The sequence below is a fragment of the Nipponia nippon genome, unplaced genomic scaffold (assembly GCF_047370975.1).
Source record: "Nipponia nippon isolate SJK-2023a ecotype South Korea unplaced genomic scaffold, ASM4737097v1 scaffold_5, whole genome shotgun sequence".
NCBI lineage: Eukaryota > Metazoa > Chordata > Aves > Pelecaniformes > Threskiornithidae > Nipponia > Nipponia nippon.
Window position 1 is genome coordinate 78,430,713 of NW_028262369.1, and position 26,605 is coordinate 78,457,317.

The window sequence follows — 26,605 nt, forward strand, 5'->3', positions numbered from 1 at the left end:
CCGCCCGCCGCCCCCAAACTTCTTGGCAGGACGCGGGGGCCGCGGGGTGCCCGCCGCCCGCCATCGCGGCCCCGGCCGCCCTTCGCCTGGAGCGCCAGCCTGGGGGGGCCGGCCGGCGCCCCCGACGGCGGCGGGGTCCTCTTTGTTACTGAGCCGCTCCTCGGGCGAAGCTGCTGCCGTGGAGACACCGTGCTGCCGCCGGGGCGTCCGGGCCGCGGGGGTCCGGCAGCGGCGGGGCGGCTGCGAGGGCAGGGGCGCAGCGAGGCGCCCGCGGGGGGACGCGGGAAGCTCCTTTGAGGCTTCGGGCCCGCGGTTGCGCGGCGGCTGCCGCCAGCAGCCCCGCTGGAGCGGGCAGAGCCCCACCGGGCCTCGGCAGCAGCTCCCGCCGCTGGGCGGCGGCGGGCCCGGCGGGCGGAGCGGGGCGCCCCGGCCGCCCGCAGCCCCAGGGCCTGGGGTACCGGCGGGCGTCTGCACGCTCCCACCTGGGGAGGACGTACTGGGATGCGAGTTACCGTGGCTGACGTACCGGTCAGCAGTCCTAAAGCTCGATAAGTAGATTTTCAGGTGTGTAATGGAAACCCTTAAAAGAAAAAATTCTGTCCCTAGACGAAAGGAACCTTTTATCTGACGGCAGCAACACCCCAGGTGCCCCGGGCGGGCACCCCCCTGCCGGCCTTGCCACCCCGTCCCCTGCGGCTGTCCGTCCTCTGGGGACTCGGGTTGCGGTGCGGTTCCTGAAGAGTAGGGGCTCGCTGGCAGGCGATGCAGTGCGTCTGCCTCCAGGAGGAGAGGAGGCAAAACATGAGCGAAGTGACTAAATCCGTTACTTTTCTCCCAAGGACCGTCCTTTCCACCGGACAGGCAGAAGTCCGCCTGCTTGCTGTCTGTCCCTAATGGCGCTCGACGGCTTGGCCACCAGGAAAGCGCTGAGGGACCGGGCTTTCACAGACACCTCACGGTGGTAGCACGTAAGGTTGTAATAAAACGTGCCGTGTTTATCACACGTGACCGCCACAGCTAACGCTTGTCAGCCCGAATGAGGGGAACGCTCGGTCGCCTTCCGCTCCCGCGGGTCCCCGCTTGCCCGGGAAGCGGCAGCGGCCCGGCGGCCTGCAGCGGGCCCCGCGCCAGGGGCGGGCAGGGGGCGGGGCGCGGCGGCGGGGGCCGGCTGGCGGCGCGGCGCGGCGGGCGGAAGTGCGCGGCGGCCCCGCGGCCCGCCCCGCCGGGGCTGCGGTGAGTGGAGGGGGGCGGTGGAGGCCTATGCGGGTCGGCGGCTCCGCGGCCGCGGAGAGGGCCCTGTCGGGCGAGCGGCCGGCGGAGGTCCCCGGGGCTGGGTTCCTGCCCCGCTTAGGGCTGGAGGCCTCTCTCGGCGGCGGGCGGGGCCTGTCGGTAGGAGCGGAGCCCCGGGCCGAGGGCCGGAGCCGCGGGCGAGGCGGGCGCGGGGCCTGCTCGGCGCCTAGCCTGGGGCGGGAGCCGCTGCGGGCGGTCCGTGAGGGACGGGGCTGCCGCCGTCCCGGAACGGGGTCGCGGTAGCCGGCGGCGCGCTCCTCCCCCGCCATCGGTGCGCCGTCAGCGCCGTCCCTGAGCGCGGCTGCAGCAGAGCGAGCGCCTGGGAGATGCTAGGGAGCACAGCGGGGCTTCAAGTACAGAATAATTCAAGATAATACGTACTTTATTTATATTATGGTAACTGATTACACGTTATTTTCCTTAGTTAAACTATAAACATGAAGAAACTAAAGCTTAAAGAACTGGAAAGCTGTCTGCAACAAGTCGATACTTTTGAAAGTCCCAAACTGCTCCTTGAACAGTATCCGACGAGGCCTCATATCGCAGGTAGAGGTTACCTACGCCACTCTCGTCTCTTTTACTAGTTCTTCATCAGCACTTTAAAATAATAAAAAAAAGTGTCTCTACTGCATTATCTCCTGGGAAGCCTTTACGCTAAAAGGAGTTGAGAAATTGTATCCGGCAGGAATGTGATTATTTTTTTTTTAATGATCTGTTAACTTCTTTTCATTAGAAGTATACTGTTAATGTACAATCCAAAAATCAAGTAAATTGATTTAAAAGATAATGTGATAGAAACATCTTAATCTGTAAATGAGAAAGCTGAAATTGACTTATTTCATGACACACAAAAACCAGTAAAAGTGTATATACAGACACTCATCCATACCTTAATTATGATTTTTTCCAATATTTTATGGCCTTCTATTTTGCCCCAGACAAATGTAGAGGCATACTTTTTCCACAAACAATACTCACAGCTCTACGTGTAATCTCTCCACCAAAGATCTTGAGTTCTATAACTCGTCAAAATGTTTTTGACTTGTTTTTACATATAAATGAAAAAGGGAATTACAGGTAGTGAGAACATCAGCTTAATTTTGCATGACAAGAAACCTTTAGTTCAGAGTTTTCTGAAGGCAGAAGTAGCTTTTCTTGAATAATCAGATGCATATTTGATATTATTGACCTGTATTTTTTTTTCCCCAGCATGTATGCTTTATACAATTCACAATACTTTTGATGATATCGAAAACAAAACAATTGCAGATTTGGGATGTGGTTGTGGCATGCTCAGCATTGGAAGTGCAATGTTAGGAGCAGGGTAAGTATTTAATACTAAGTTCTGGTTGTGTTTTTTTCTGCATAGAAAATAAGATTAGAACATAGCAATGCTGAACTAAACTAATTTTAGGTATCTGATCTGGTGCATAATGAAGCTATTTCATATGTTTAGACAGTCAATAACCATTCAAATAGTGGAAGAGATGGACAGTTGCCATGAATTTGGAAGTCATAATGTTTGCTTTCCCCTGAAGCACTAAATGAGCGCATGAAACTTCCTTCACAAACTTTAAAAAGATATTTGAGAAAAGGCAACAGAGCTACTCACATTTTTATCAGCACTGAATTTATAGCGTACGCGTGTTACATTTCCTAGATAACAACAATCTGTGTACGTGGATCCCTTGCAAAACTTTACTATAGAATTTAAACACCATTTTAGTTTGCAAGAGGCTAATATGTCGCACTTTTTTTTTTTTTAATAGATTGTGTGTGGGGTTTGACATAGATGCAGATGCACTGGAAATATTTAATAGCAATATTGAAGACTTTGAGCTCACAAACATCAACATGGTTCAGTGTGATGTCTGCTCTTTATCTGACAGCATGTCAGAGACTTTTGACACAGTTATTATGAACCCTCCGTTTGGTACCAAGCATAATAAAGGTTGGTAATTCTGAAAGTCCGTTAGAAATTATTAGGAATGAAATAGCAAAGGAAACACTTCTAATGAAACATCTCCCTTTTTTATTACAATTACCTATTGTAATGACCTACAGTTTTGGTGATCTGAAATCAGTTTCTTAAGTGCAGATTAACAACTTCATCATTGTAACTAACAATTGCTGGGTTTAAAATAAACAATTCTAGCTATTTCATATCCCTATCATTTTTCTCTTTTACTAAAAACAATTGGCTAAGTTTTAGAAATACTTTCTGTACCTTAATGTATTCAGTGCTGTTTCTCAAATAGCTACTACTCCAGAAAAATTGAAGCATGAGGCAGATCTTTAAATCCTCTAGCTTAAGCTTGCATTTAACAATGCTAATAATTTCATCATTCTTTTAGGAATGGATATGGTTTTTCTGAAAACTGCTTTACAAATGGCAAAAACAGCTGTATATTCCCTTCACAAAACTTCAACGCGGCAGGTAGGTCCTTCATTTTAGCAGGGTGAGCATTAACCAGGCAATGAAATAGCTGGCATTTAATGATGTTGTCTACAGCTTCACCGATTTGTTCACACCTTTATGGGGTATGAAACTTGTTTTGGGTAAATACCAGTCACGTCAAATAACTGCGCTCTCACATACATCAAGAGAAGTACGTGATCTAATGTTTCAGCTTGACAAACAAAAGCACAGGAGACTTCTTAAATAAGTACAGGGGTGGAGATGTTTATAAGGTAGGGTAGAAAAGAGCTTTTTAAATCTACCTATATCTATTTAATATTATAGCACATTCAAAAGAAGGCAGATGAATGGGAAGTGAAGATGGAAGTCATAGCAGGTAAGATTAATTTGATGTTCAAGAAAAAAAAAATTTGTTGGGGGCTAATATCTGTAACACTACTAGCCAGTCTTAACAGCCTGAGGTAAACTTAAGTGTGATTTCACACTAAAAATGACACAGGTCTTTTATTAAGCAGCCCCCCCCCCCCTTTTTTTTTATATACTTTCCTACCTGGCTAGAATACAAGCAGGCACTCAGTAAAGCTCCAAGGAATACATACGCTCTGTGCGGAACTGGATTTCTTCCTGGACTAGATTTTGCCTTCAAGCAGAAGTTACCTACCTTCCTGCTTCAAAAGGAGATTGCTGCTGAATAACAAAAGCAAAGTGCAGGCCAGTTGTCACAGAAAAAAGCATCTTGTCCTTATAGTCACCTAAATATTCTTCTGACAGTTGTTCAACTATCTTCCCAATTCTTAAATATGACCAGCTGGATGCTTTATGTAGTCATACAACTTAAGACATGGAAGTTGCACAAGTGCTTGAAACACAACTGCATTTCAGCCATCCAGTTACTGTCTGATGTGGTTGGCTTAAATGTTCAGTCATAATCTAGTACTGAGATCAAAACAGTTACTGGTCAGTGGGCAACAGAAGAACGTGGGTGTAGGGTGCAAGTCAATTGACTAATAATCATTCTAGTGTAACAAGTATTCTTTGTACTGCTCACAGAACTTAAATATGACCTACCAGCATCATACAAGTTCCATAAGAAGAAATCAGTAAGTATAAAACCTAACATAATGCTCCATCTTGTACCAGGCAGGTAAATAAATTCTACTTAAGAAAATTTAAGTTTCAGGGCCATATGTACTGGGTGAGAAATGCTCACAGCACTTGACAGAAGTTCGCTACGATGGCGTCAAGTTCCAGTGCTGTCACTACAGTTTGTAGTTGAACAGGGAAAAGAATCATTGTAACACAAGTCAAAGCTATACACAAAGATTAAAGCCAGCACTGTGACTTGATGTGAAAAAGCTAAGAGTAGCCTCCTTGACTCAACGGTAGTAGGTGTTTGCTTGATGCTATCTGCAACTGGAACTTAGACCGAATTAAGTAATGAAGGCCAGAGTAACTAGGATTTTACAGCTGTAGCATTATTTCAGTGTTCTACGCTCTGTCCTGCAAATAGCTACAGCCAGCAAAATCCCTCACAGAACCATCTTGGAGGGGGCAGGAGGAAGCTGTGCACTTCATCCCACAACAGAAGAGCTAGTCAGGATGCTAGCGTATGGAAGCTTAAGCCCACAGGCAAGGTCCTGGGTGCTGAATGCTGGCCTAGAAGACATGTATCCCATTACCACAGGGGAAGCAGACAGAATGGTGGAGTAGACTGAGCAAGATGTGAAGACTCTTAGGTATGCTGAGTAGCAAAGACTACAACTGTTATCCAGTTGTACCTATTCTCTTGGCGATTTGAACTTAAATAATGGAAGTCTGTCCTTCAGCTTTGCTACTTTACAGTTACAGCTTTATACTACATTAACAGCCAGGTTTCAGTAGTAAGCAGTTTTAAGTTCTGAATTTATTGGCAGCTATTTAACATAACGATAAGCTTACAAAGTCCAGAACCTTTTACATTTGAATGAGGTGCCAGAGAAGTTGAGAGGATCTGACAGTATAAACAAAACTATATAAAAGAGTTTTCCAGGGTGGTATGTTAAGAGTAAGCATGCTTCTTAAACAAAAAAAAGCTGTAACCCAACAAAACTAAGCTTTCCTCTCATTGTAGGTTGACATTGAAGTGGATTTCATTAGATTTTCTGCAAAGAAACTCCTGAACTGAGGCATGTCTTTAAAACCTATTGAAAATGGAACAATAAAAACAATGATTTTTTTTGTATTTTATTGTAGTATTACTGATCTCCATCTCCGTTTTCTGTTTTCAGTTGTTTTGGTGCAGGTTCTTCTTTTTCCATTTCTTCTAGTGGTCTCTTCTTGGGACTCGCTGGTTCTGCAAGATTGAATATGTAGTCATTTATGGTAAAGGAAAGCATTTCAGCATTACCTGAAGTCGTCTGAAAACACAAACCCTTCCTACCATGCAAGTTCAAGGATGAGTCCTAGTTTATCCACAGCTACTGCTATGCTAGAGAATTTACTTATTAGTGTGACTTAAAAGCTTTTAGATGTTCAAAAACACCAACTTGGAAGAGCTTCTTTCCCTGTGTAACTCCACAGCAGGAGCACAGGTAAGAAGATGAAGGAATACAATCTAACAGGAGTAGGTTTTACTAGGTTTTGTTTAAGCAGGTGCCGTATCTAATGAGCAGAAGCTTAGCTCTTCATCTTCTCCAAGTTAAATACCAATATGCAGAACTATTAGTCTTCTCGTATCCTCAAGGGGAAAAAAAAAAAACACGCCACTCGAGACTGGGTCTGTGCAGTTGCGTGACACCGCGACAACCGCCATCTTTCAATGCAGAATGCTTTGAACGGCCCTGCAGTACAGCCTCAGCTATCTGGTAATTATTTTAATATGCTTTTTTTGACAGTTCTGGAAGGAATCAAGCACAAGACCCTTAAAGTTACTTTATGGATACTGCCAAGAGGACAGAAATACTACAATGTAGAGCCAAATCTGAAACACTTGTAAGAAACATGAGTACTTCTCCAGAAAGTAGCTCCGTGTACTAAAGAAGCTGTACCCAGTGCACAGAGTGACATACCTGTTTTAGTATCATCTTCACCACCTTCTTCTTCATTCTCAAACTTTATTTTCTTGCCCTGAAACTGTACTTTTCCTTTGTGCGTGCCTTGAGGTGTCTTTCCCCCTCTTCCTTTTCCTTTAATTTTGCGTCCTGTGGGGATATAAGATCTCAGGAACTTTGTATCATTTGTCTTTTTAACTGGGAAACTCAAAAGAATGCTTTACGGTTAGTCAGTATTTAGTATGTATTCGCTATTTACAGTTACTTTCACACAGTGCCACTTCTAGGACATTATAAATGCTTAAACCAATAAAAGGAGGACCTTTTGTTTTCTGTTTCAGCAATTCTTGCTGATCTTCCAATATTTTTTTCAGGGCTTCTTTCTCTGCATCTCCTTCTAGCAATTCCCATGTAACATCCTTGTTCCGAAGCTGTAAGTTTCCATTATGTGCTTCTTTGGCTTTTTCCAGAGCTGCTTTTGCAATATCCTTAAATAGGATGATTCCCTTAAAAAGAAGAGTGGCATTTGCATTTGAATCTTACTGTGAAAACATTCAGCTAGAATGATGAACAACATATCTGGTTATGTACTTCAGCAAGTTCATTACTCTTGCATGATGTAAAGTATGTCTGGACTGAAGCAAAACGCCCAGACTGTCCTAACAAACCATCTCAGTCTCAGTTTTGACCTCATCAACTGAGAGGGCTGGAACCTTCATCTGTTCTTTTCAAAGAATTTAAGGGAATAATTTAGTTCTCTAAATATTCTGCAATTCCACAAGTCAAATAAATAATTTCTTATTTGATTACATAAGAGAACAAGCATTTAATCATTCTGTTTCAAACTTTTAATACAGAGATTTTAACTCCTTGTCTATGATTCTACTGACCTCCTTCGCACCTCTGACAAAGTGTATCCATTTGATTTCTCCGTGATCAGAAAATACATCATGGAGATCTTCTCTGCATGTTTGATCATCTAAATCACCAGAAAACTTCAAAAGACATCCTGTCTTCTCTTCCAGAGACTTCTAAATGAAATAAAAAACCCCCACATTTTTGTTGAAGAGTCAAGCTTGAATATTCATTTTTTTCCCCTCAACCCTAAGACTGTTAAAACAGGATAGTGATAAATAAGCAATTGAAGTCACCCCCCCCTTAGCACCATCAGTATCCCAAGCATTCTTGCTACATAGCTTATTTATGCTGAAGTCCAAGTCTTGCGTGCTGTCGTGTGTGTCCCCCTCTTTCTTTTTAACGGTTTTAAATTTTCTTTACTTACTATGATACATGTATGTGGAACTTAGGACTCCTTTCCCATAAGAGAGTTACAGTCTTTTAATTCTACAAAATAGTTTTCTGAAGGCTAACACATTAGGTTGAAAATCTGTATAATCCTGATTAAATCCTTACTGGATCCTTTAAATACCCCAGAGTAACGATCATCTGAATGGTGCGCTTAGGATCACTTCTGAACAGGTAAACATGCCTAATAATTTAAATTCAGGATATGATCCTTTAAACAAAATTAGTCCCTTGAAAATAAGATTAAATACCATGACAAAACAAAGCCTTACTGTAGGTTAGCTGGAAAGCTGAAGTGACTTTCTAGAAAGTGCTCTATATTATAGAATTCCAAACTCTGAATATCCCACATTAGCTTTACAAAATGTAGCTGCAGGAGCATGTCTGATATGCGTAGACTGAAAATCCATACAAAAGCAAGCATTGCATAGCTTTCAGGTACAGAGATTTAAGAAACCCATACCATTTCAGCATCTGCTGCTTGTTTCTGTTTTTCTTCTTTTTCCCTGTAGGAAAGTTAAATTAGTTAAGAGTTGGTTGAAGTGTGGTCAGGTGAGCAAAGCCAGGCACTTCAATTGATAATGACTTACTGTTTAGCTCTTGCTTTAGCTTCTACTTTGTTTTGTCTCCTTTCTTCATTCTTCTTTGTACAATACTCCTCCCTTCAATAGAATATAAGCTAAGTTGATACCACTTAAAAGTATTCTACTATCATTACTTTATAAGACAGCAGTAGCCAAGAAACAGCGGAGATGATCTTTCGGAGTTGAGATGCTAGTCTCCAAAAGGCACAGCTATCAATACCCGTACAACAGTGTAGAAACTGACACTTCTCAGGTCAAGCCAGGTTCTTGCCTAAATCCACCCCTGGCCATTATTAGTTCATACATCAGTTAAACGGACTTACTTGAAAAGTACTATCAGCTCTGTGTCTTTGTACTTTTGGTTTGGGATCTCTGTGAACTTCTTAGCAGATTCAACACTATCAAAAACTGCAAATATTGAGCCCTGTTAAATGATAACAGACATTCAGTGTCAGAGGAACTGAACAGAATGCTGTCCAGGAGGGATCCCTGCCCCGGGTCTAACTGTTCATCGCAAGAGCTACCTTAAATGTTCTCTGCAATGTTCTCCTCATTTGAATGTTTTCAACTGGACCTTTATCCTCAAGCCATTCTTTGATATCATCAAGAGTTGCATCTAGTGGAAAGCCTTTCTGCAAGATAGCAACAAGATTTAATTATATGCAACAAACTGACACTTAAGTCAGAAATGATAACCTATCTAGTATGAATTAATTCAAGTTTTACTTGGATGGTTTTCAGTCAGAGTCATGCAGAACAGCACAGAGCAAAGGAAGACATTTACTTACAACATATACAGATCTGTTTTTAATTGCAGCCTTATACTGGTCATTTAATTCAGGAAGGGGTTTGTTTGGAGATCTTCTGATTTTAGTTTTGTCTTCATTTATTTCCATTAAACCAGTCTTGGATTTTCTTAGTGCTTCTACAATAACACTAAAATCTTTTGAAAGGCGACTTAACCTATTGAATAAGCAGACACAGGTTATTACAAATATGCAGACAAAGCCGAAGCCAAATGTTAAAACAGCAAGAGGAGTTGTACATGCAGACCAGGCACATTTGGCCCCAAACAGAGATAAGTAGCGGAAAGCTACCCTTCCATCCAGATTAGTTGTACTTTGCTTTACCTGTTGAATTTGATCATTACTTCTAAAGGCACCCAGCCATCATCTAGTTTGATCTGTTCCTTTAGGAACTTGTCTCTTGGTAGATTGTGATTGCCAAAGTAGTACTGCAAAAAAGAAAGGGGAGGGAGGTGGGGAGAGAGATTTGTCTTTGAATGTTCAGTCTTAAAAACCCTTTTTCATCTGACAACTTACTGCAGTGGATTGAGACATACCAAAATTCATTAATCTGAACAACTAGAAATTCTGAAATTATTACTTCCTGCTTTGACGCGATACTTCTCCAAAAGTTAGCCGCAACACATAAGCTGTAAAAAAACCAGTCTTCATCCAGCGGGACTAATGAGGCAAAGGTAGACTGCAGTTTTGTTTAGGAAAGGCATGAAGCTCATTCTGTTAACATAATTATTCATCAACCTGATCAAGCTCTGCAGAGTCAAAAGTCAAATTTGTCACCAACAGATTCAGGTTTTAGTCCTTATTTAAGGAATGCATAAGCAAGAATATTGTATTTGCCACACTGAGAAATCATACACATAGACTAGAGTTTCTAGGCCTCATTCAAGAAAATACTGCAAGATAAAATTTTTATTTTAATTTACTATGTTCTCATTTTGATCATGTCCAGCATGGGAAGACAATTCAGTACAAGACAGACAGGTTAATCAGATTCTTTTCCTTACTAGCAGTCATCTAACTAGGGTCAAATACTTGAAGCCATAGGATAAGTTGGAGTGTTTCCACCAACATCATTGTGCTTTAAAAAGTCAGTGCAAGTTTTACAACAATACCTCTCCCTCTAGTATACCTCAGACTCATGTTACCGCAAGTCTAGCTTTGTCAGCTATTTTTCCCCTCAATCTCTGGTGGGTTTCTTCCCCCCCAATAATGACTACGGCTCCATATGCTAATGGGGGTTCATATTCAGCTGTGGTTTTGTCCTGCAGGAAAACAGTTTTGTTCTAGATGTCATTTTAAGTGATGCGCTCAGTTTTCCATTGTAGGGTAACCCTCCAAGCCTCGAGAGTGAGAAACAGTTAATCTAAAGTAGGCACCAAAGTTTAGTTGTAATTTGTAGTAATAAATTACAAAGCAGTAAATCATAAGAACAAGTTATGCAATGTGCTCATATTTTGACCAGCACAGATTCCCAAGTAGGAGGATTTTTCCCCCCCCCCAAATTAAGTCATATAGAATTAAAATGCACCTTCCTATTTGCATAGATAGAATAGCCCCAGTGAACATAGTAATAAATTGTTTAATGATACATTCACTTGCTATAGCACCTAAAGCGCTAGCAAGTTAAACCTTTTGTATTTTTAAATGGTGGTCTTCCAGGCAACTCGAGACAAGTATAACTTCCAACTTGGGCTACAATTATGAGTTATCTTAAAGTATTAAATACCTGTCACAGACCTGTGACAGACATTTTTTAAAGAGCTGAAGATTTAAGTCTAACTCCCTATGAAGTTAACTTCCCATTAGCCAAGTCCCTACCAATGAATGTCTCTAAAACTACATCTCAGTCCAGATCCCAAACTATAAATTGAACTTACCTCAATTTGCTGACAGATTTTGCTTTCCAAAATAGACATGTTTTCACCATCTCCATTTTCAGCCATTTTCACCAGCTGCATTGAAGAGAATATAAAGCAAAGGCACTAAGTATTGAATAGTACTTTCTACAGACTTATATAGTGTTGCATTTCACTGCAGTCTCATCTGAACAAGATAACACACAAGTTCTTTAGCTGTACGTTCATGCTTGTGAGCCAACTTTAAGCATGACTGCAGAACTCCAAGGGGAAACTATGAAACAACTGGAAAAACACACAAGTAAAATACTTTGGTTGCTAAGACAGCATTTGGCATTCTGCATTCAAGATAAGTAAAAAAAAATGCTGGCACTTTACAGCATTATTTGTTATTTACCTTTTTCTAGGCACAGGTCCTCAGTTGGTACCCAACAGCAACAAACCCGAGAGCCAACAACATTTGTTAAGTCAAATCCAACCTCCCATCACTAGGCAAAACATCAATAACAAAAATTGCTTAATATTCCCAAATAGGTGTGATTAGAAACTTTTCTGAAGTTTCTGCCTCCTAATTAATCTTTGAAAGTTCAAGGAACATACTGGAGGAAGGAATGAAAATACCTGTATTTACTAATACATCCTAAAGATGTCTAGTTCTCTCCTTTACAAACTTGTCTTCACTGTAGTTCTGCCTGAATACTGAATCAAGCATCTTTGATAAGAGGTAAAATGTTTTAACTTGAAGGTAACTTCTTCCCTTAACTGGCATTAAGCATATAATCCCAGTACATCAGGCAGTCACTACATGCACTAGAAGGCTGGTAAGAAAGCAGCTACTAGCCAGAAAGTTAACTGGGATCAGAAAATGTCTATCTAGTTGCTCTTAAGGTAAGGCTAGAGTGTGAAGAATAGTCCTTGAGGAAAAATGCAGCTTTATAAAGCTGGCAAATCAGTTTGAATTCGGTTTTGAACTACGAAGCACACATTTCGTCTTTCAACCTTTGGGCATGATCATGCTTGTTAAATCCAGCTACAAAAGACAAAGCGGTTTCATGGCCCTCAGTTACCCCAGTTCACAGATCAGTGATCCTTAAGACTACTGGCGACGATGGGTTTGCACTCGTGTCTTGCGTGGTTTATGGGAGACTTAAGCATACACATTCTGCTCTTCTGCCACTCGCAGGACAGTAACATCTTTCAGAGCATCAAGATGACTGACAACATAGAAGCAGGGAAAACTCCCCTAAGACTCCCCTGTCACAGGAAATTATGGTCTTCGTCAGAACACCCGCCTGGCAGCCCCACCTTATTTTAGTACACTACTAAAATTCACCGATCATTGTTCAGCCTACTGCAGTCTGCAGTGCTCCCATTTCCTCCTCTTTCTGATCTCAAGGCTACGTCACATCCGTTGACTTGCTTGTAGTTCTTTTTAATCTAGGCACTTCCAGCCTTAAAACTTGCATCCTGGTCTCCACTACTGGACTTCCACCTGTACCTAACATTGTAACACTCTTTAGAGCATGATTTCAGCGAGTGTTAGTTGACAGCTATGCTCAGAGTGTCATCCATTTGTCTATAAAGCACCTCACTAAAATCCAGGCCACAGCACACAAGCTAACAGTTGCAGTTACTTCAGATGTCTCACATTATCCACCCTGACTGCAGGAGACCGACTTAGTTCACCACCACATTCAGGTGCTGGCACTACCTTAACATTCCCCTGCGATGTTGTCCCCAACACCCGACTTGTGAGAAACCAGTGTTCTATTTTACATTATACCTGTTTTAGTGTAATTTAACGGCAGTCTATGGAGTAGTCGCAGCTTTTCTCATTGGATCAATTGACCACACTCCTTGTGTGCTACTTTAACACCTGACCCAACAGAAAGGTAACCCACCAAAGAAAGGGAAGAACAGTTTCATTAGATAAATTTATCACTGACTTGATTCTGTTTGTAGAAAACACTAGTGATGGAACTGTTAGGGCAGGGAGGACAAGAGAAGGAAAAAAAAAAAATCAGAAACACCTTTCTGTGGCAGCAAGCAGTTGTAGTTGGTTAGATTTGACATTAAACTATATCCTCAGGGTGAAAAAAAAAAAAGTACTGGATAGCAGCTATGTGAATCTTCATACTCTTAAACCTTAGTCTGGTGATTAACTCACATTGCAAAGCCTCTTCTCGAGGTGGGGCAGATTATTTTTAAGCACTAGGCAACATATTTATGTGAACCATTTTCTTATGGGTGCTTTTCACAGTACAGCTCAATCAATGTGTACGATGACACACTAATTTACTAAGAGGTGTGAAAAATTTTGCTTTCTTGCATATCCTGAGGAAAAAAATTAGTTTGGATTTTAGTCATGTATCCCATTTTAAGAAAAATGCATTAACAATATGTTCTGGATCTCTAGAACAGAGACAATCTGTTGGTGCACACTGAAATACAGATTGAGCTGGATAGAGGGATATTCCCTCACCACCTTCCATTTGGTCAGCCAGTCTCAAGTACACTGTTAAGAAAGAGCTGAGTGGAGACAGCTGCTTTGGGCTCTTCTGTAGTGTGAAATACAGAGCAGCCTCCGAGTAGGCTGCATCTGCTTGCCCCTTCAGTGGTCTTTGCTCTTTTACCTGTCATACTGAAGAGCGCATGGATTTCTTGGAGCAACTTTTCCCTTAATACAAGATGTTAAAATAAAACTTGGGGCCTTTCGGCCGCATGCTGCCAAATGACCAGCAGTTCTACCCCAGTTAATGAGCTGAGGCTTACACAGAGGCAGCGTGTCTGAGATAGTATAGTTACAAGAGAATCCATTTGTAAAGCTGTTAACTTTTCTTTGGTTCTGTCATTCCCTCCATCTGTCCAGGGTAGCCTGGCTCTTCTAGCCTCGCCAAAAACCACATCAGTCCGAAATGTGCAGGACAGCCTTCTTTTTACTACTGGATACCCAAGAAGCCATTAAGAAATGCCAAGATAATAGTGCTGTGAAGCATCATGGAAGAACATACGCTTTTCTCTTCACCCAGCTTTGCCACCTGAACTCCTTCAGCCTTGTTATATCCTTGAATGCCCTGTCTTTCTTTCACTTCCCCAGTTCTCACAGCGCACCACCTTCCCAGTCTGCCTCACTCCGGTACCAGAATACCCAGAACCAGCAACTCGCTTTACACATAGTAAGGCTCAGCTCCACTGCAAAGAAGAGACAAAAACCAAAATCTATTTCCTTAGCAGTATTTCCAAGGTAAAACCCAAACTGTACAGAAGTGTAAAACAACACCAGACCTGGGACAAGTCCTTCAGACTAAGTCTTACACCTGGAAAAGTTTTTCTAAAAAGCACGCATTCAGCTGCAAGTAACAACAAACTGAAGGAAAGACTAAGAAAGACTCAAGCTCGCCACACGTGGAATTCAGTTCAGACACTGATCGAGCTCTAACCTATTTAGAATAAAAGCAGGAGCAGCCTTCTAATTTAAGAGAAATTCTAGTCTTGCGGCACATGCTCACTTCAGACTCCTTAGCTCAGTCATTTGGCACAAGCCAGCCTTCTGGATCCAACTTCCAGATCAATAGTTTTCAGTTGCTGTGCAGCAACAAAGACTGATAAAAAGCTAGCCCCGCTGAAGAACCACCACAGTCTGAGCAGCATGCAAAATCCTACACAAGGTTTTATTTTAAGTGCTTTCTTCGTAGACCACACTGAGTTGTTCCTTCTGGGTGCCAACAGTCTGCATCGGTATTACTCAAAATCAAAATAAGTTAAAATAACGCAAGTAGGCATGAGATTTAAGTTACAGATGGAAAATGACAGTCAAGCCCTTTAACTAAAACAATTTGATCCCACACTATATTAGCTAGATCATCCCAAAAGAACTCTCAAGTGGATTTTCATCTTGGCAGTCATTTAGTTCACAGATTTAAGGCCTGGACAAAGCTTAGTTGCAGGGTAACTGCTTTTACCATTACTGTAATAGAGAGAGTGAAAGGCTTTATTAAAAAAAAAAAAGTTTCCCCAGTAAAGTAACACAGAACTGATATTCACGCAATGCCTTGTTCAGGAACCCGTGTGTAAGAGGTCTGAGCCTTCTGACCAGATTCTTGTATCAAAACACAGCTTTTTATTTAAGGTAAGGATTACTTGCCACCAGTCATCACTGGTGTTATCTGCACAGTTGGCTTTTTAGTAGAATCAGTGCCAAATAAGAAGGAATTTCTTACAAGAAGCATTTAACCGATAGGAATGTCCGCTCCTGAACCTTACCTCTGTGCTAGGAGCCCATCAGTTTGTTCTAAGGCGCCTCTACGCTGCCACAGCGACAACGCACCCTCCTCAGGCACCCTCCCGCCCAGCGCCAGGGCTCCCGCCCAGCGGACACCTCAGCCTGGCTGCGGCGTCAGCGCTGCCCGCAGCCCGCCCGGCGCGGCGCTCCGCGCTGCTCCCGCGGGGCCGGGCCGGGGCCGCCGCAGCCCGCGGCCCCTCGCCGGCAGCCCCGCAGGAGCGGGGCCCTCCGCGCTGCTCCGCCCGCGGCGCCGGGCGCGCAGGAGGCACCGCGCAGCGCTGGAGATCGGCGGCGAACCGCGCGCGCCCCAGCGCCGCGTGAGGCGCTCCCGGCGGGAAACCGCCGCGGCGAGAGAAGGAGCGGGGCCGGCTCCCCCTGCCCCCGCCGAGCCCCGCACCGCGCCGCGCCGCGCCGCCGCCCGAGCCGTGGGGAGCGGGGCAGCACGTGCTCCCCCGCGCCGGGGACCCCTCCCGGCCCGCCAGCGGGGAGCACCGCCAGCAGCCGCGCCCGCCGCTCCCCCGCTGGGCCCCGCCGCCCACCCTGCCCCGGCACGGCTCCGCCGAGGGGCCGGGCCTGACGGAGCGGAGCTCGCCCGAGCAGCGCCGTCCCCCAGGCACGGCCGCCCCTCACACCAACCTGCACCAGCCCCGGAACCCACCGCACGCGGCCCCGCTCCGCCGCTTTAAAGGCCGCAGTCGGCGCCGCGCGGCCCAGCAGCCTCCGCGCCTGTCCCCGCCCGCCCCTCACGTGGCCGCCGCTTCCGGGGAGGGCGCGCAGAGGAGGGGCGGGGGAGGGGGCGCGGAATGGCGGCGGGCGGGCCCCTGGGCGCGGTCCCCCGCGCGTCCGCGGCGGCTGGAGCTGCTGCCCGCGGGACCGGGCCGGGCGCCGGCCGGGAGCGCTCTGCTTCCAGCCCCCGTCCCCGCGGACGCCCCGCCTCAAGCAGCCCTTCCCGCTCCGCTCCTCCGCCGGCGCCCCGGCCGGTTTGGGGAAGGTACTTGGATGCGGGGAGGGGCGTTCGTGTCGCTGCTTGGCGGCGGGGGGGCCTCGCCCACCCGCGGGCCGTAGCCTCGGCCCCGGGCTCCGCTCCGGGCTGCCGGGATTCCGTTCACGTGCTCTTGCACAGTTAGCAGGAAAAGTAACTTAAAAGCTTGCGTTTGTACACTGACGCCATATTTACATTTATTGAATATTACAAGCATTCACTTCAGTACCACAAATGTGTTGTAGGCAGCTATAGCGCTGCCAACGTGGGGATCACGCGAGTAAAAATGTTAATAAATAGTAGTGACTTAGCAATTGATTTGACTTCTGTATTAGTTCATTTTCTAGTTCACAAGTGAAACAGTAAAACAGTGCCTACCGTAACGCAGCTCCGATAGCACAACAATTTAGTGTTCGCATTCAACTATTCTCGCTAGAAACGTGTCGCGCAGGTGGCTAGCGGCTCCCCGCTCCCAGCTTTCCGCCGCCCGTAGGACACACGCGTTGCTGACCAGGGGCCAGAATCCCTGTTCCTCTCAGGGAATGCATGTTGCTGCCTGTGCCGAAGACCGGATCGCTACACGCCTTCTTGGGATGCGCTACAGACGTGAGCTAATTTAAAAGGGTGTTGTAGGTTATTGTAAAAAAATAGCACCGGTTAAATTTAACAGTGAGTCTGAACTTTTACACTCCATTTATTCTAACGCATTCAAAAATCTCTAAAAAATCAGGACTTATCAAGCCCTAGGCAGAAGTCTCAACAACTGTGATTTACGCCAGATTGGCACATGCTCTCCTAGTGTGTCAGAACTACAGGCTTTTTTTCACTTCGCAGTTACGCTGAGGCGAAGCAGCGCAGGGCTCGCCTGCAGGGCGCCCAGAGGGAGAAACAGCCCCGACCAGCACTGCCTTTCACCAACGTTAAGCGCGCAGTTTAGAAGCGGCATGCAAGGGGATGGTGGGAGGTTTTGTTAGCCTTTGCCTTGCTCTTGCATCCTTCCACCAACTTAGGACTGTGGGTGACAGGATACGGGCCGGAACAAACCTTAGGGCCAGCCACAAGCAGCTGCTCTATGCTTATGGTTTTCGACAGTCATGAAGCTTCACAGGTACATGTTTTGCGCTGAAAAATTACATGTGCACGTTGAGTTCACTGTGGTTTCATTCAATACAAAGATCACCTGCATGCTCTTGCAATGTTGTCCTTTAAATCTCCCCCTGCCTTTGAACAATTCTCAGCTGTGGAGATATCCAGGAGAAACAAATTCACTTTATTTCTGTTGCTCACCTGCCTGGCCCACGCATTTCAAACAGCGTCAGAGCTCAATTCCCCACACCTCTTTACAATTTAGAGCCTTTAAACAAATTACACTGGATCCTTAAATAGCTCTCAGTGGGACGGCTAACGAAGCAAACGCTGAACCCACGCACACGTGAGCTTCTGACATAGTAAGGTGACACACAATGACATCAAAAACAAGAACTATATATACATCACAGAACTTCACATCAAAGCTCAGAGTTGAGTGCCGCCTGCTACCAGCAGCCAAATGCAACTGAGAAATAGTACAAAAATGTGAAAGAACAATAAAATGTTGAAAATGCTTATGATCAAGAAAAAGAACTATTATAAACTCAGGGCTTACCTGCTTGGAAAGCTGCTTCCATCATATCTGATAAATCCAATAAAAGCAAAGTTTCACTTGTGGTGGCAGTGCTGGTGTAGGAAGTTCCCACCCCCTGCTACGGCAGCCCTGCGATGTCCCTCCCTCCCGTGCCGATGTCCAACAGCTGCTTCTGCTGTCATTTTATAAGCTGGGTTGGGGAACTGATCCGGGCTAAAGGAGCCCCTCCGCTCCCCACAGCATTTCTTTATTTGGATTGCTGCTATCAGGCCGCGCGGCCGCACAGCAGCTGAAGCAGGACCGGGTGAGGGGCAGCAAAGGCAGGAGGGAGCAGGAACGCTCCTCACAGCCACCTCCTCGGCACTGGGAAGGCTTTGCCATCTTGTACTTTGCATACAACTCGTGTGCTTCCTTTCAGTCTCTCTCTCCCCCCTCTATCCTGCTCCTAGTTTTCACAAAACCTGAAGAAAAAAATGTGTATTTTTAAGGCCTATACCTCCCTGTAGAACACGGCTGAACCCAGACAAGCGAGACCAGCATTAGAGGGGAGCTGACACACGCACAGAAAGACAACACAGTTGCACCCTGCTCCCTGAGGGAACCAGGCTAATATAAAGCCCCACATTGCAGTATCTATACAAGCTATGAGGTGAAAACAAATCCCGAGAAGCCATCGCAATCACGATTCAGTCAAATGCATTTGTATTACTACCTACACAGCAGGATGCAAAACAAGGACTGGTGAGAAGGCTGGGGATGGCAGGGTCAAAACACCAGCTATTTAAATACTACCTATGGATCCTGCTTTCTGCTGGCACTGCCATGCTGCACTGGGAGCCTGCCACGGGAGCCTCCCAGTGAAGAGGTGACAAGATGATGACCTTCCTGCCCATTTCAAGTTGCTTTCCACACAGAAGCTGAAGTTCTCGTATTACGTTTTGAGAGAAATAATGAATAAATCCAGTGGACCACTTAGCATTCAATTTCTCACATATTTTGGCAGTTTCTTCAGTTGTCACCTTTGCTCAAGTCCCAGTTTAGCACTCTAAAAAGACTGAATGGTATTAAAAAAATAGAGAAGTTTGTATCTCAGGGGGAAATTAGCAACTTTCCAGTCTCTCTCATTTCCTCCTTCCATTCCTCAAAGACACACATCTTAAATCTGATTTAAAAAAAATAGTTACCATGGTAAGGCTTTTCCCTGAAAAAAAAAAAATCACCAATACCTGTGCATCAGCTAAAGACCCCATTGCAAAGCCATGCAGGGTCCTCTCTTAAATTTCTCAAGGGCCCTGCCAGCGTGAGAATGGCAAAGTGAGCACTTTTCTCAAACTGCCTCATACTGCAGAGCACTGTTCTCCTTCTGGAAAACCAGTGCACTTTTGGCTTGTGCTCTGGGGCTACTGCATGATATTTCTTCCCTCATTCCCAGCCTGTGCTCTTCTCCACTCTGGCATTTCAAGGTAGAATTACAGGCATCCTATAACTGCCCATGATTTCTGGATGTGATAACCTAGTTATCAAAGTGATATTGCTCTATATGTACCACACGCTTAGCGTGTGGCAATGAACCATTTCTATAGCTACCTTTGGAGTATCGAAGATTTCATCTTAAGCCCAGTAGTCCATAGAAGTGCAGAGCATCTTGTTTGGCTTTACTCACCTTAGCACCAGATTACAGTTCCACCCAGTGATTAATGAAAACAAATCTGTTTTTCACAGTAGTTCCTATATAGCTGCACAAAGTATTATAAGGGATCATTTGAAAACCTTCATGACAAAGAATGATTGGACTGAAAAATATATGGAAATCTTGTTACCACATTTATATTGCTGAATTGTTTAAAATAAAGACAAATGATACCTAGTTTTTAATGATGTGCGCTAAGAGATTGTATCAGACATCTCATTCATGAGGTAAGCAGTACTATGATGAATACTGCACCTGCTGTTTTCTGTAGCAGCAATATGAAAATTAAATGTTTACACGTTATACACACAGACGCAGCCATGTGACCGCATAGCGCTGGGAAGATTACCTACTGCTTCCCATTTATTCAGTTCAGGGTTGTATTTCTCAATACTCTGCAGATACGTTCCTTTCGAGTAGGAATATCCTCCTGTTACATAGATGCATCCGTTCATAACCACCGCACCACACTCCATCCTTCTCTCCATCATGTGAGCCATCTGCTTCCACTTGTTTTGCTCTGGGTCATAGCAGTCCGTGATGGTGGTCTGTCCACCCACAAAATAGATCTTGTTTTGTAATGTAATTGAACACAATCCGTATTCTTCAGGAAGAAAGGAATACAGTTCAACTCAGTATGATAACGTTAACTTAAACTGCAGCTACATGACAAACATTGGGCACCACTGAGGGCAGCTGAGTTTCTTCACTGAGCTCAGGAGACACCTCAGGAGCTTCTGCTACCCTTGGTAAAAGCAAGCTCAAGGCATTACAGAAGATACAGACATGAGCACCAGTACTTAATGAGAATTGCTTTAAAAACTTACCGTTACCAAATGCAGAACATAGAGAAAACCCTTTTAAAATTCATACAAATTATTTTTGCCAAATGCCTATGAATAGATAGACTTGGGCGGGAGTGTTGATCTGCTGGAGGGTAGGAAGGCCCTACAGAGGGACCTGGACAGGCTGGATCGATGGGCCAAGGCCAACTGTATGAGGTTCAACAAGGCTCAGTGCTGGGTCCTGCACTTGGGTCACAACAACCCCATGCAATTCTACAGGCTTGGGGAGGAGTGGCTGGAGAGCTGCCTGGCGGAAAAGGACCTGGGGGTGTTGGTTGACAGCTGCCTGAATATGAACCAGCAGTGTGCTCAGGTGGCCAAAAAGGCCAAACAGCATCCTGGCTTGTGTCAGAAATAGTGTGGCCAGCAGGACCAGAGGAGGTGACAGTGCCCCTGTACTCAGCACTGGTGAGGCCGCACCTCGAGTCCTGTGTTCAGTTTTGGGCCCCTCCCTGCAAGAAGGACATCGAGGTACTGGAGCGTGTCCAAAGAAGGGCAACAAAGCTGGTGAAGGGTCTAGAGCACAAGTATTACAAGGAGCGGCTGAGGAAGCTGGGGTCGTTCAGTCTGGAGAAGAGGAGGCTGAGGGGAGACCTTATTGCTCTCTACAACTACCTGAAAGGAGGTTGTAGCGAGGGGGGGGTCAGTCTCTTCTCCCTGGTAACAAGTGATACGACGAAAGGAAATGGCCTCAAGCTGCGCCAGGGGAAGTTTAGGTTGGATATTAGGAAAAATTTCTTCACCGGAAGGGATGTCAAGCACTGGAACAGGCTGCCCAGGGAAGTGGTTGAGTCCCCATCCCTGGAGGTATTTAAGCGGTAGATGTGGTGCTTAGGGACATGGTTTAGTGGTGGACTTGGCAGTGCTAAGTTAACGGTTGGACTTGATGATCTTAAGGGTCTTTTCCAACCTAAACGATTCTATGATTTTATAGAAAGTTAGTTTACTGTATTATTTAACAGAATGCAGCCATTCCTTGGTTCAATATTTATATAGTGATTTCTATAGAACAGATGCTTGAAGAGGGTCTCCCCTTCTCCTCTCAGAGTCTGGAAATGGGAGATGATCCCACTCTGGCCCTTGCTGCCCTAAAGGCATTGCTGCTTTTATTAGGAACATGCCAGAAACTTTTAGTGGGCTTAAAGACTCCCAGATACAAGTAATCAAATCAAGCTCTATGCTCATTACAGAAATTATTGTTTACCTGGATGCGGACTTGTGGTGACTATACTCCACTCATTGCTACCTGAATGGTATCTCTGGATTTTATCATAGGTGCAGCTTCCCCTGTATCCATAGTGACCTCCGGTTACGTAGATGACTTCATGCAGGACACAGGCGGTGGCATTTCCAACACCTGTACACAGTGTGAAAGTCACAACACACCTTCAGACTGCACACAATAACCACGGTCACTTCCATCCATAATCCCATTTCAAATTACTTGTTAATTAATATTTTAGGGTGAAATTATGCTTCCAAGTATTTAACTGAATGCAAAATCAAATAAACTTGTCAAGACACCTTATTTTATCAGCATAAGTCAAGAGCAATTACATAAAACTGCAGTAACCGATACATATTGAGTATAATACAGCCACACAGTATTTCACAGAATTTTTATGCAGTAATTAAAGACACATTGTCACATTGGTTTTGGAATAAGGAATTACTTTAAATATTTCACTAAGTTAAAGAGATTTTTGAAAGTCACTCATATGGCAAGGACAAAGACCATGGGAGTTGAGATCATTCAGTGTCTTGAGGCATCTCTTCTGATACTTTTAGTCTTTCTCATGGTATTATTAATTACACTATTGTATAAACAAGGACACAAACAGAATGGAGCCATGTTAACTCTGTCTCTAGGAGAACAAAACAAAATAAAACAAGGGATCTGGCAAAATAAAATGGACCTACATTAGGAAATTAGTGTGGGTTTTTTAAGCATTTAAGCAGTTTCACACAGAAAACAGGACAAAACAACTGCACAGAATGTGTAACTGCTCACAGTATTAGCGTAGCATTTCTATTTTTAAAGGAAATAAGAAGAGAATAATAGCAATGCTTGTGGAAAATATACAAACAATGAAGAAAGTTGTAGGAGCACGGTGTTTTTTCCTGTTACAGACACCTCCAAAACCTCTCATGTATGCAGAAAAATATTATGTTGTATCAACTTACAGTAAAATTTTATAATTAATTGTAAATAATTGCATTAATTTATAAAAATGTATGATAAAATGTATAATTGTTTATAAATTTTGTAACAAAATACTACCCTTTAGTTAGGCTGTGACCCAAATTAATACTTTTTTAATAGATCACTATTTTGGCTGCTAGAAGCAGGTATTAGTGCTTTTCATTATTCTCACACTAGAGATTAAACAAAGGATCCTGAACAGATGATACACTGAAATATGAGGAAACTGCGTGCAAGAAGTTTTAAATGAAGATGACACCTTTATAAATGATTGCACAGAAAATCTTAGTAATCCGGTTTTATGTTAAAATAATACAATCCCTTTATTGGAGCTCACCCTTTGCCCATCTGCTGAATGGACTCTAATCCCAGGTAGTTTTCTGTTTTCTTTCTAATTTGAACAGGAATTTTACTCCTGAGATAAAGCAAAATTAAACTGAGACTACCACTTGCTTTTTGATCCTAGTGTTCTGTGGCACGGCCCAGCATAGCGTTGGGATGTTTGCAGTCGTTTGGCTAGTAAAGACCTGAGCCAAAGCCCACCAACACTAACAGGACATTCCCATGGACTTCACTAGAGCTCAGATCAAACCCTAAATGCCTCCATGGCACGTCAAAGTGGCAAACGCAAAAGGATCGACATTTGAGGCAGACGCCATACAAAAGCTTACCTACCTTTGATCATGTTTGCAATAGGAAGCCATTTCTTTTTTAAAGGATCATAGAACTCAGCTTCTTGCACCGGAGCTCCCTTTCGGTAACCACCCAATGCGTAGATGCAGCCACTCAAGGAAACTGCGCAGTGGTAATACCTTGCGTCAAGCATGGGGCAGCCTTCTGTCCATTCATCTCTCTCACTGTTATATATCCACACGGTGTCAAGGGCTTCGATGCTCTCTGTTCTGTAACCTCCTGTCACATATATGTCTGGCCCCAAGCTAGTGACCCCATAGCTCTCTCTGGTGTGATCTGGCATCTCTGTTCCCTGGACCCATGTGTTGGTTAAAGGATCCCAAACGTGCACTTCTGATAAGGGATGCCAGTAATATCCTCCGATCACATACATGGCTGCTGTGGGTCTTCTGGAAAGACCTTTGGGACTGAGGCTCAGGGCATTGTATATGAGTGACCTTATCTTATTGTCATTAAGGCGGCATTTTTTTTGTAGGCTTAAAGCTGACCTCAAATACACGTTATCTAAGTCTACTTTGATGCAGCTCAGCAGTTCATAGATGTCTTCAATTCTTTCTTCCACGTTGTGTGCAACCCACTTCGCAACAGCTTCAACAGCGGCCTCTTCTTTCCAAACATTGAGATTCTCTCTGGAGAGGATATAAGAGAGCTTCTCCTTGCCGATGTCCAGAAACTCTTCCTGCTTCCACACCTCTTCAAACTGGCATAACAATATCCTCCTCGACTCTTTTTCTAGCTCCGGGCAATCATGATATTCGGCGAAGGAGTGCATCCCTATGCAGTTGTCAGTATCTAAGTGCCTCACCAGAAACTGCTCGCAGGCTTTCTTTACTGACACGAACTGGAGGAGGTCTGCAGCCTGGAGCAGGCTTTGGACATTTCTCTTTGTTATCTGGATCTGTGATGTGTATGCGTAATTCACGAGGGCTTCCAGTACGGCACGGCTGAGCCCGGGAAGTCTGATCTGGCTTTTAGATTTCTCTTTCATATCGGCTGTGAACATGGCTTTGAAGTAACTGCTGCAAGCCGCCAAGGCGGCTCTGTGGCAGTGGAAGATGACCCCCGACGCGCACTGCAGGGTGATGTCGGTGAAGAGCCCGTCCCGGTAAAACGCGCGGAACGCCTCCAGGAAGCCGGCGGGGTGAGCGGCGTCCCTGTAGAGGTACGCGTACTCCTCCGGCCCGCCCGCGGCCATCGCCGCCACCCGCGCACAGAAGCGGCCGGCCGGGACGCGCCCGCCGGGGCCGCCACGCCGGGCCCCCCGCGGCCTTGTCCGCGCCCCGCCCGCGGACCGCAGAGCCGCTCCGCGCGGCCCCGCCGCCCCCCCGCCCGCGCGGCCTCCCCGGCGCGGTACTTACGCCCGGGCGCAGCGCGGCGGCAGCGCCCGCAGGCCCGCGGCGGCCCCCGCAGGCCCGCGGCGGCCCCCTGACCGTCTGTGGGAGAGCCGCTGCGCGCCGGAGGCGGCGGGGCCGCGGCGGCCGCTCCCGTGTCGCTGCCCCGGCCGCCTGCCCGCCCTGCGGGCCCCTCCGCGAGGTCAGCGGGCCCCGGCGCCCGGCTCGGCCCCCGCCCGCCGGCTCGGCCCGGGGAAGCTCCGGCGTGACGTGCTGCGGCTGCCCTGGGGCTCCCGGGCCCCGGGGGCAGGGGGTTAAAAGGCTGAAGGCGATGATGACATCAGGCCCGGCCGCATTAGGGACAGAAGCAGATGCCTGGGGAGCGTCACCAGCTCGGTGGCACTCAGCCACACAACAAAGCAAGGGGGCCTCTGACTGCCACCAGCCTCTCGCAGAGGCACCCCGCTCTGCCGGGGGGCTCGGAGGGGCGATGCTGGGAAGGGCAGCGAGCTCCCGGGACTCCCCCATTACAGAAGGACGAGATTCAAGAGGAGACGGCCAGAGCTCTCCTCAAACACCTCAGCCTGGCAGGGTGCAAGGACAGTCACAAACTATGCTGACAAACGGACTCCAAGTGTAAGAAGATTATTCAGGAAGGTGGTTATATTGGCTTTTATCGCTTCTGAAAACGCGGTTCACAATTTAAGAAGTCTTTTTCTTCTCTGCTAGCAAAACATTTTCTGCAATGGAGACCTTTAACAGTATTTGAAGCACAGCATCATCTGGGTTTAAGCAGCTGGGCTCCCTCCTTCACCTGCAGCAGGGTTTGGATCCTTTGGATCCAGCAGCCAGGCTCCCCTTGCCCTGCCAGAGCTCTCCTGGATAGAAAGGACCGGCAGCGGTTTCTCCTACCAAAAGGAGGTGGGTGTTTGTTATTATTAATACCCAAAAGGAGAGCTCCTGCTCTACACAGATTCTTTAGCACGAACTACAGAAGGAGTCTGAACTGGAAAGCGTATATGGACATACCCCTCTGCCATCCTTCCTCGCATGATAACCGTGCAACAGGACTCAAACTTGCCCTTGGCCTTTACATAGTAACACGAGACGTAAATAAGCCGATGCAAACAAAAAACAACGAACCCTCCCCACATCTTTGCCTTCAGTTTTTCAACCACTCTTGATGCATTGTTAGCCCAGGAAACGGGAGTTTTGTGGTGTAACCCAGGCACTAGCAGTAGCCCTGCCTCTCTGACCCGGGCCTGTCCCTCAGCTGCCGCACTCACTCCGTTTCTTTCTCTGGAGCATTCCCTTGTACGGCCCTGACTCTGTTCGTACATCCCCGTGCCAACAGCTTTGTTTTGCTGTGGTTTTGCACTTCCCATTTCATCAGCTTCCTATGGACAAGCGGGAACTTCTCCCAGGTCTTGGCCATCCTGCTAGCACATAATACTAAGGCCAAGTACTCGTCATAGTAGCTGGTGTACAATAGCAGATCTGTTACCATATAGAAAATTTCCCATACACACATACGCCCTTCATTATGCAGTTCTTTTCATAACATCTTTACCTAAGTCATCTCCTTCCCAGAGAGCATGTTGACTTACACCCCCAGCAACTCTGGAGGTCAGCAGCACCAAGTACTCAACGTGTGTCCCTTCAATGA

General features: G+C 45.7%; 2 protein-coding genes across 21 annotated transcripts; one reads left to right on the forward strand and one right to left on the reverse strand.

Moving 5' to 3' along the window:
* Positions 1 to 427: 427 nt before the first annotated feature.
* Positions 428 to 15,532, forward strand: METTL5 (methyltransferase 5, N6-adenosine). 15 transcript variants are annotated; one of them, XR_015698542.1, is made up of 10 exons: positions 1,093 to 1,233; positions 1,715 to 1,836; positions 2,500 to 2,614; positions 3,060 to 3,241; positions 3,645 to 3,727; positions 4,034 to 4,085; positions 4,760 to 4,809; positions 6,583 to 6,679; positions 7,113 to 7,171; positions 7,596 to 7,728. XR_015698542.1 is itself a non-coding variant. In XM_087730181.1 (9 exons), exons 3-9 carry the CDS (start codon positions 1,728 to 1,730, stop codon positions 5,422 to 5,424), a joined length of 771 nt encoding a protein of 256 aa, XP_087586307.1. In that variant the 5' UTR covers positions 428 to 564; positions 840 to 973; positions 1,715 to 1,727; the 3' UTR covers positions 5,425 to 5,442. The 15 variants fall into 15 exon arrangements, 14 of the variants coding, with proteins under 14 accessions (XP_087586307.1, XP_087586309.1, XP_087586313.1 ...); XM_087730181.1 differs by lacking the exons at positions 1,093 to 1,233; positions 6,583 to 6,679; positions 7,113 to 7,171; positions 7,596 to 7,728 and adding exons at positions 428 to 564; positions 840 to 973; positions 5,245 to 5,442; XM_087730183.1 differs by lacking the exons at positions 1,093 to 1,233; positions 6,583 to 6,679; positions 7,113 to 7,171; positions 7,596 to 7,728 and adding exons at positions 428 to 564; positions 840 to 968; positions 5,245 to 5,442.
* Positions 5,595 to 24,860, reverse strand: LOC104009990 (small RNA binding exonuclease protection factor La). Of its 6 annotated transcripts, none has more exons than XM_087730176.1 (12): positions 16,208 to 16,628; positions 11,311 to 11,385; positions 9,758 to 9,861; positions 9,416 to 9,590; positions 9,152 to 9,259; positions 8,951 to 9,051; positions 8,634 to 8,705; positions 8,507 to 8,549; positions 7,629 to 7,769; positions 7,061 to 7,244; positions 6,757 to 6,888; positions 5,595 to 6,041 (listed from the first exon to the last, which is right to left on the reverse strand). In XM_087730176.1, the coding sequence occupies exons 2-12, from the start codon at positions 11,374 to 11,376 to the stop codon at positions 5,944 to 5,946; spliced, it is 1,224 nt and encodes a 407-aa protein (XP_087586302.1). In that variant the 5' UTR covers positions 11,377 to 11,385; positions 16,208 to 16,628; the 3' UTR covers positions 5,595 to 5,943. The 6 variants fall into 6 exon arrangements, with proteins under 6 accessions (XP_087586302.1, XP_087586299.1, XP_087586301.1 ...); XM_087730173.1 differs by having other exon boundaries at positions 16,230 to 16,368; XM_087730175.1 differs by lacking the exon at positions 16,208 to 16,628 and adding an exon at positions 15,553 to 15,576.
* Positions 24,861 to 26,605: the final 1,745 nt, after the last annotated feature.

Bases quoted from the DNA above. Each gene is read 5' to 3' on its own strand.
- METTL5 (XM_087730181.1), top strand. From the start codon at position 1,728: ATGAAGAAACTAAAGCTTAAAGAACTGGAAAGCTGTCTGCAACAAGTC. The intron at 1,837-2,499 runs GTAGAGGTTACC...TTTTTTCCCCAG, and splicing joins GACGAGGCCTCATATCGCAG to CATGTATGCTTTATACAATT. The intron at 3,728-4,033 runs GTAGGTCCTTCA...TTAATATTATAG, and splicing joins ACAAAACTTCAACGCGGCAG to CACATTCAAAAGAAGGCAGA.
- LOC104009990 (XM_087730170.1), bottom strand. From the start codon at position 24,803: ATGGCCGCGGGCGGGCCGGAGGAGTACGCGTACCTCTACAGGGACGCC. The intron at 22,070-23,590 runs GTAGGTAAGCTT...CACTGTGTACAG, and splicing joins TATTGCAAACATGATCAAAG to GTGTTGGAAATGCCACCGCC. The intron at 20,472-21,916 runs GTAAACAATAAT...TTCTTCCTGAAG, and splicing joins CACCACAAGTCCGCATCCAG to AATACGGATTGTGTTCAATT.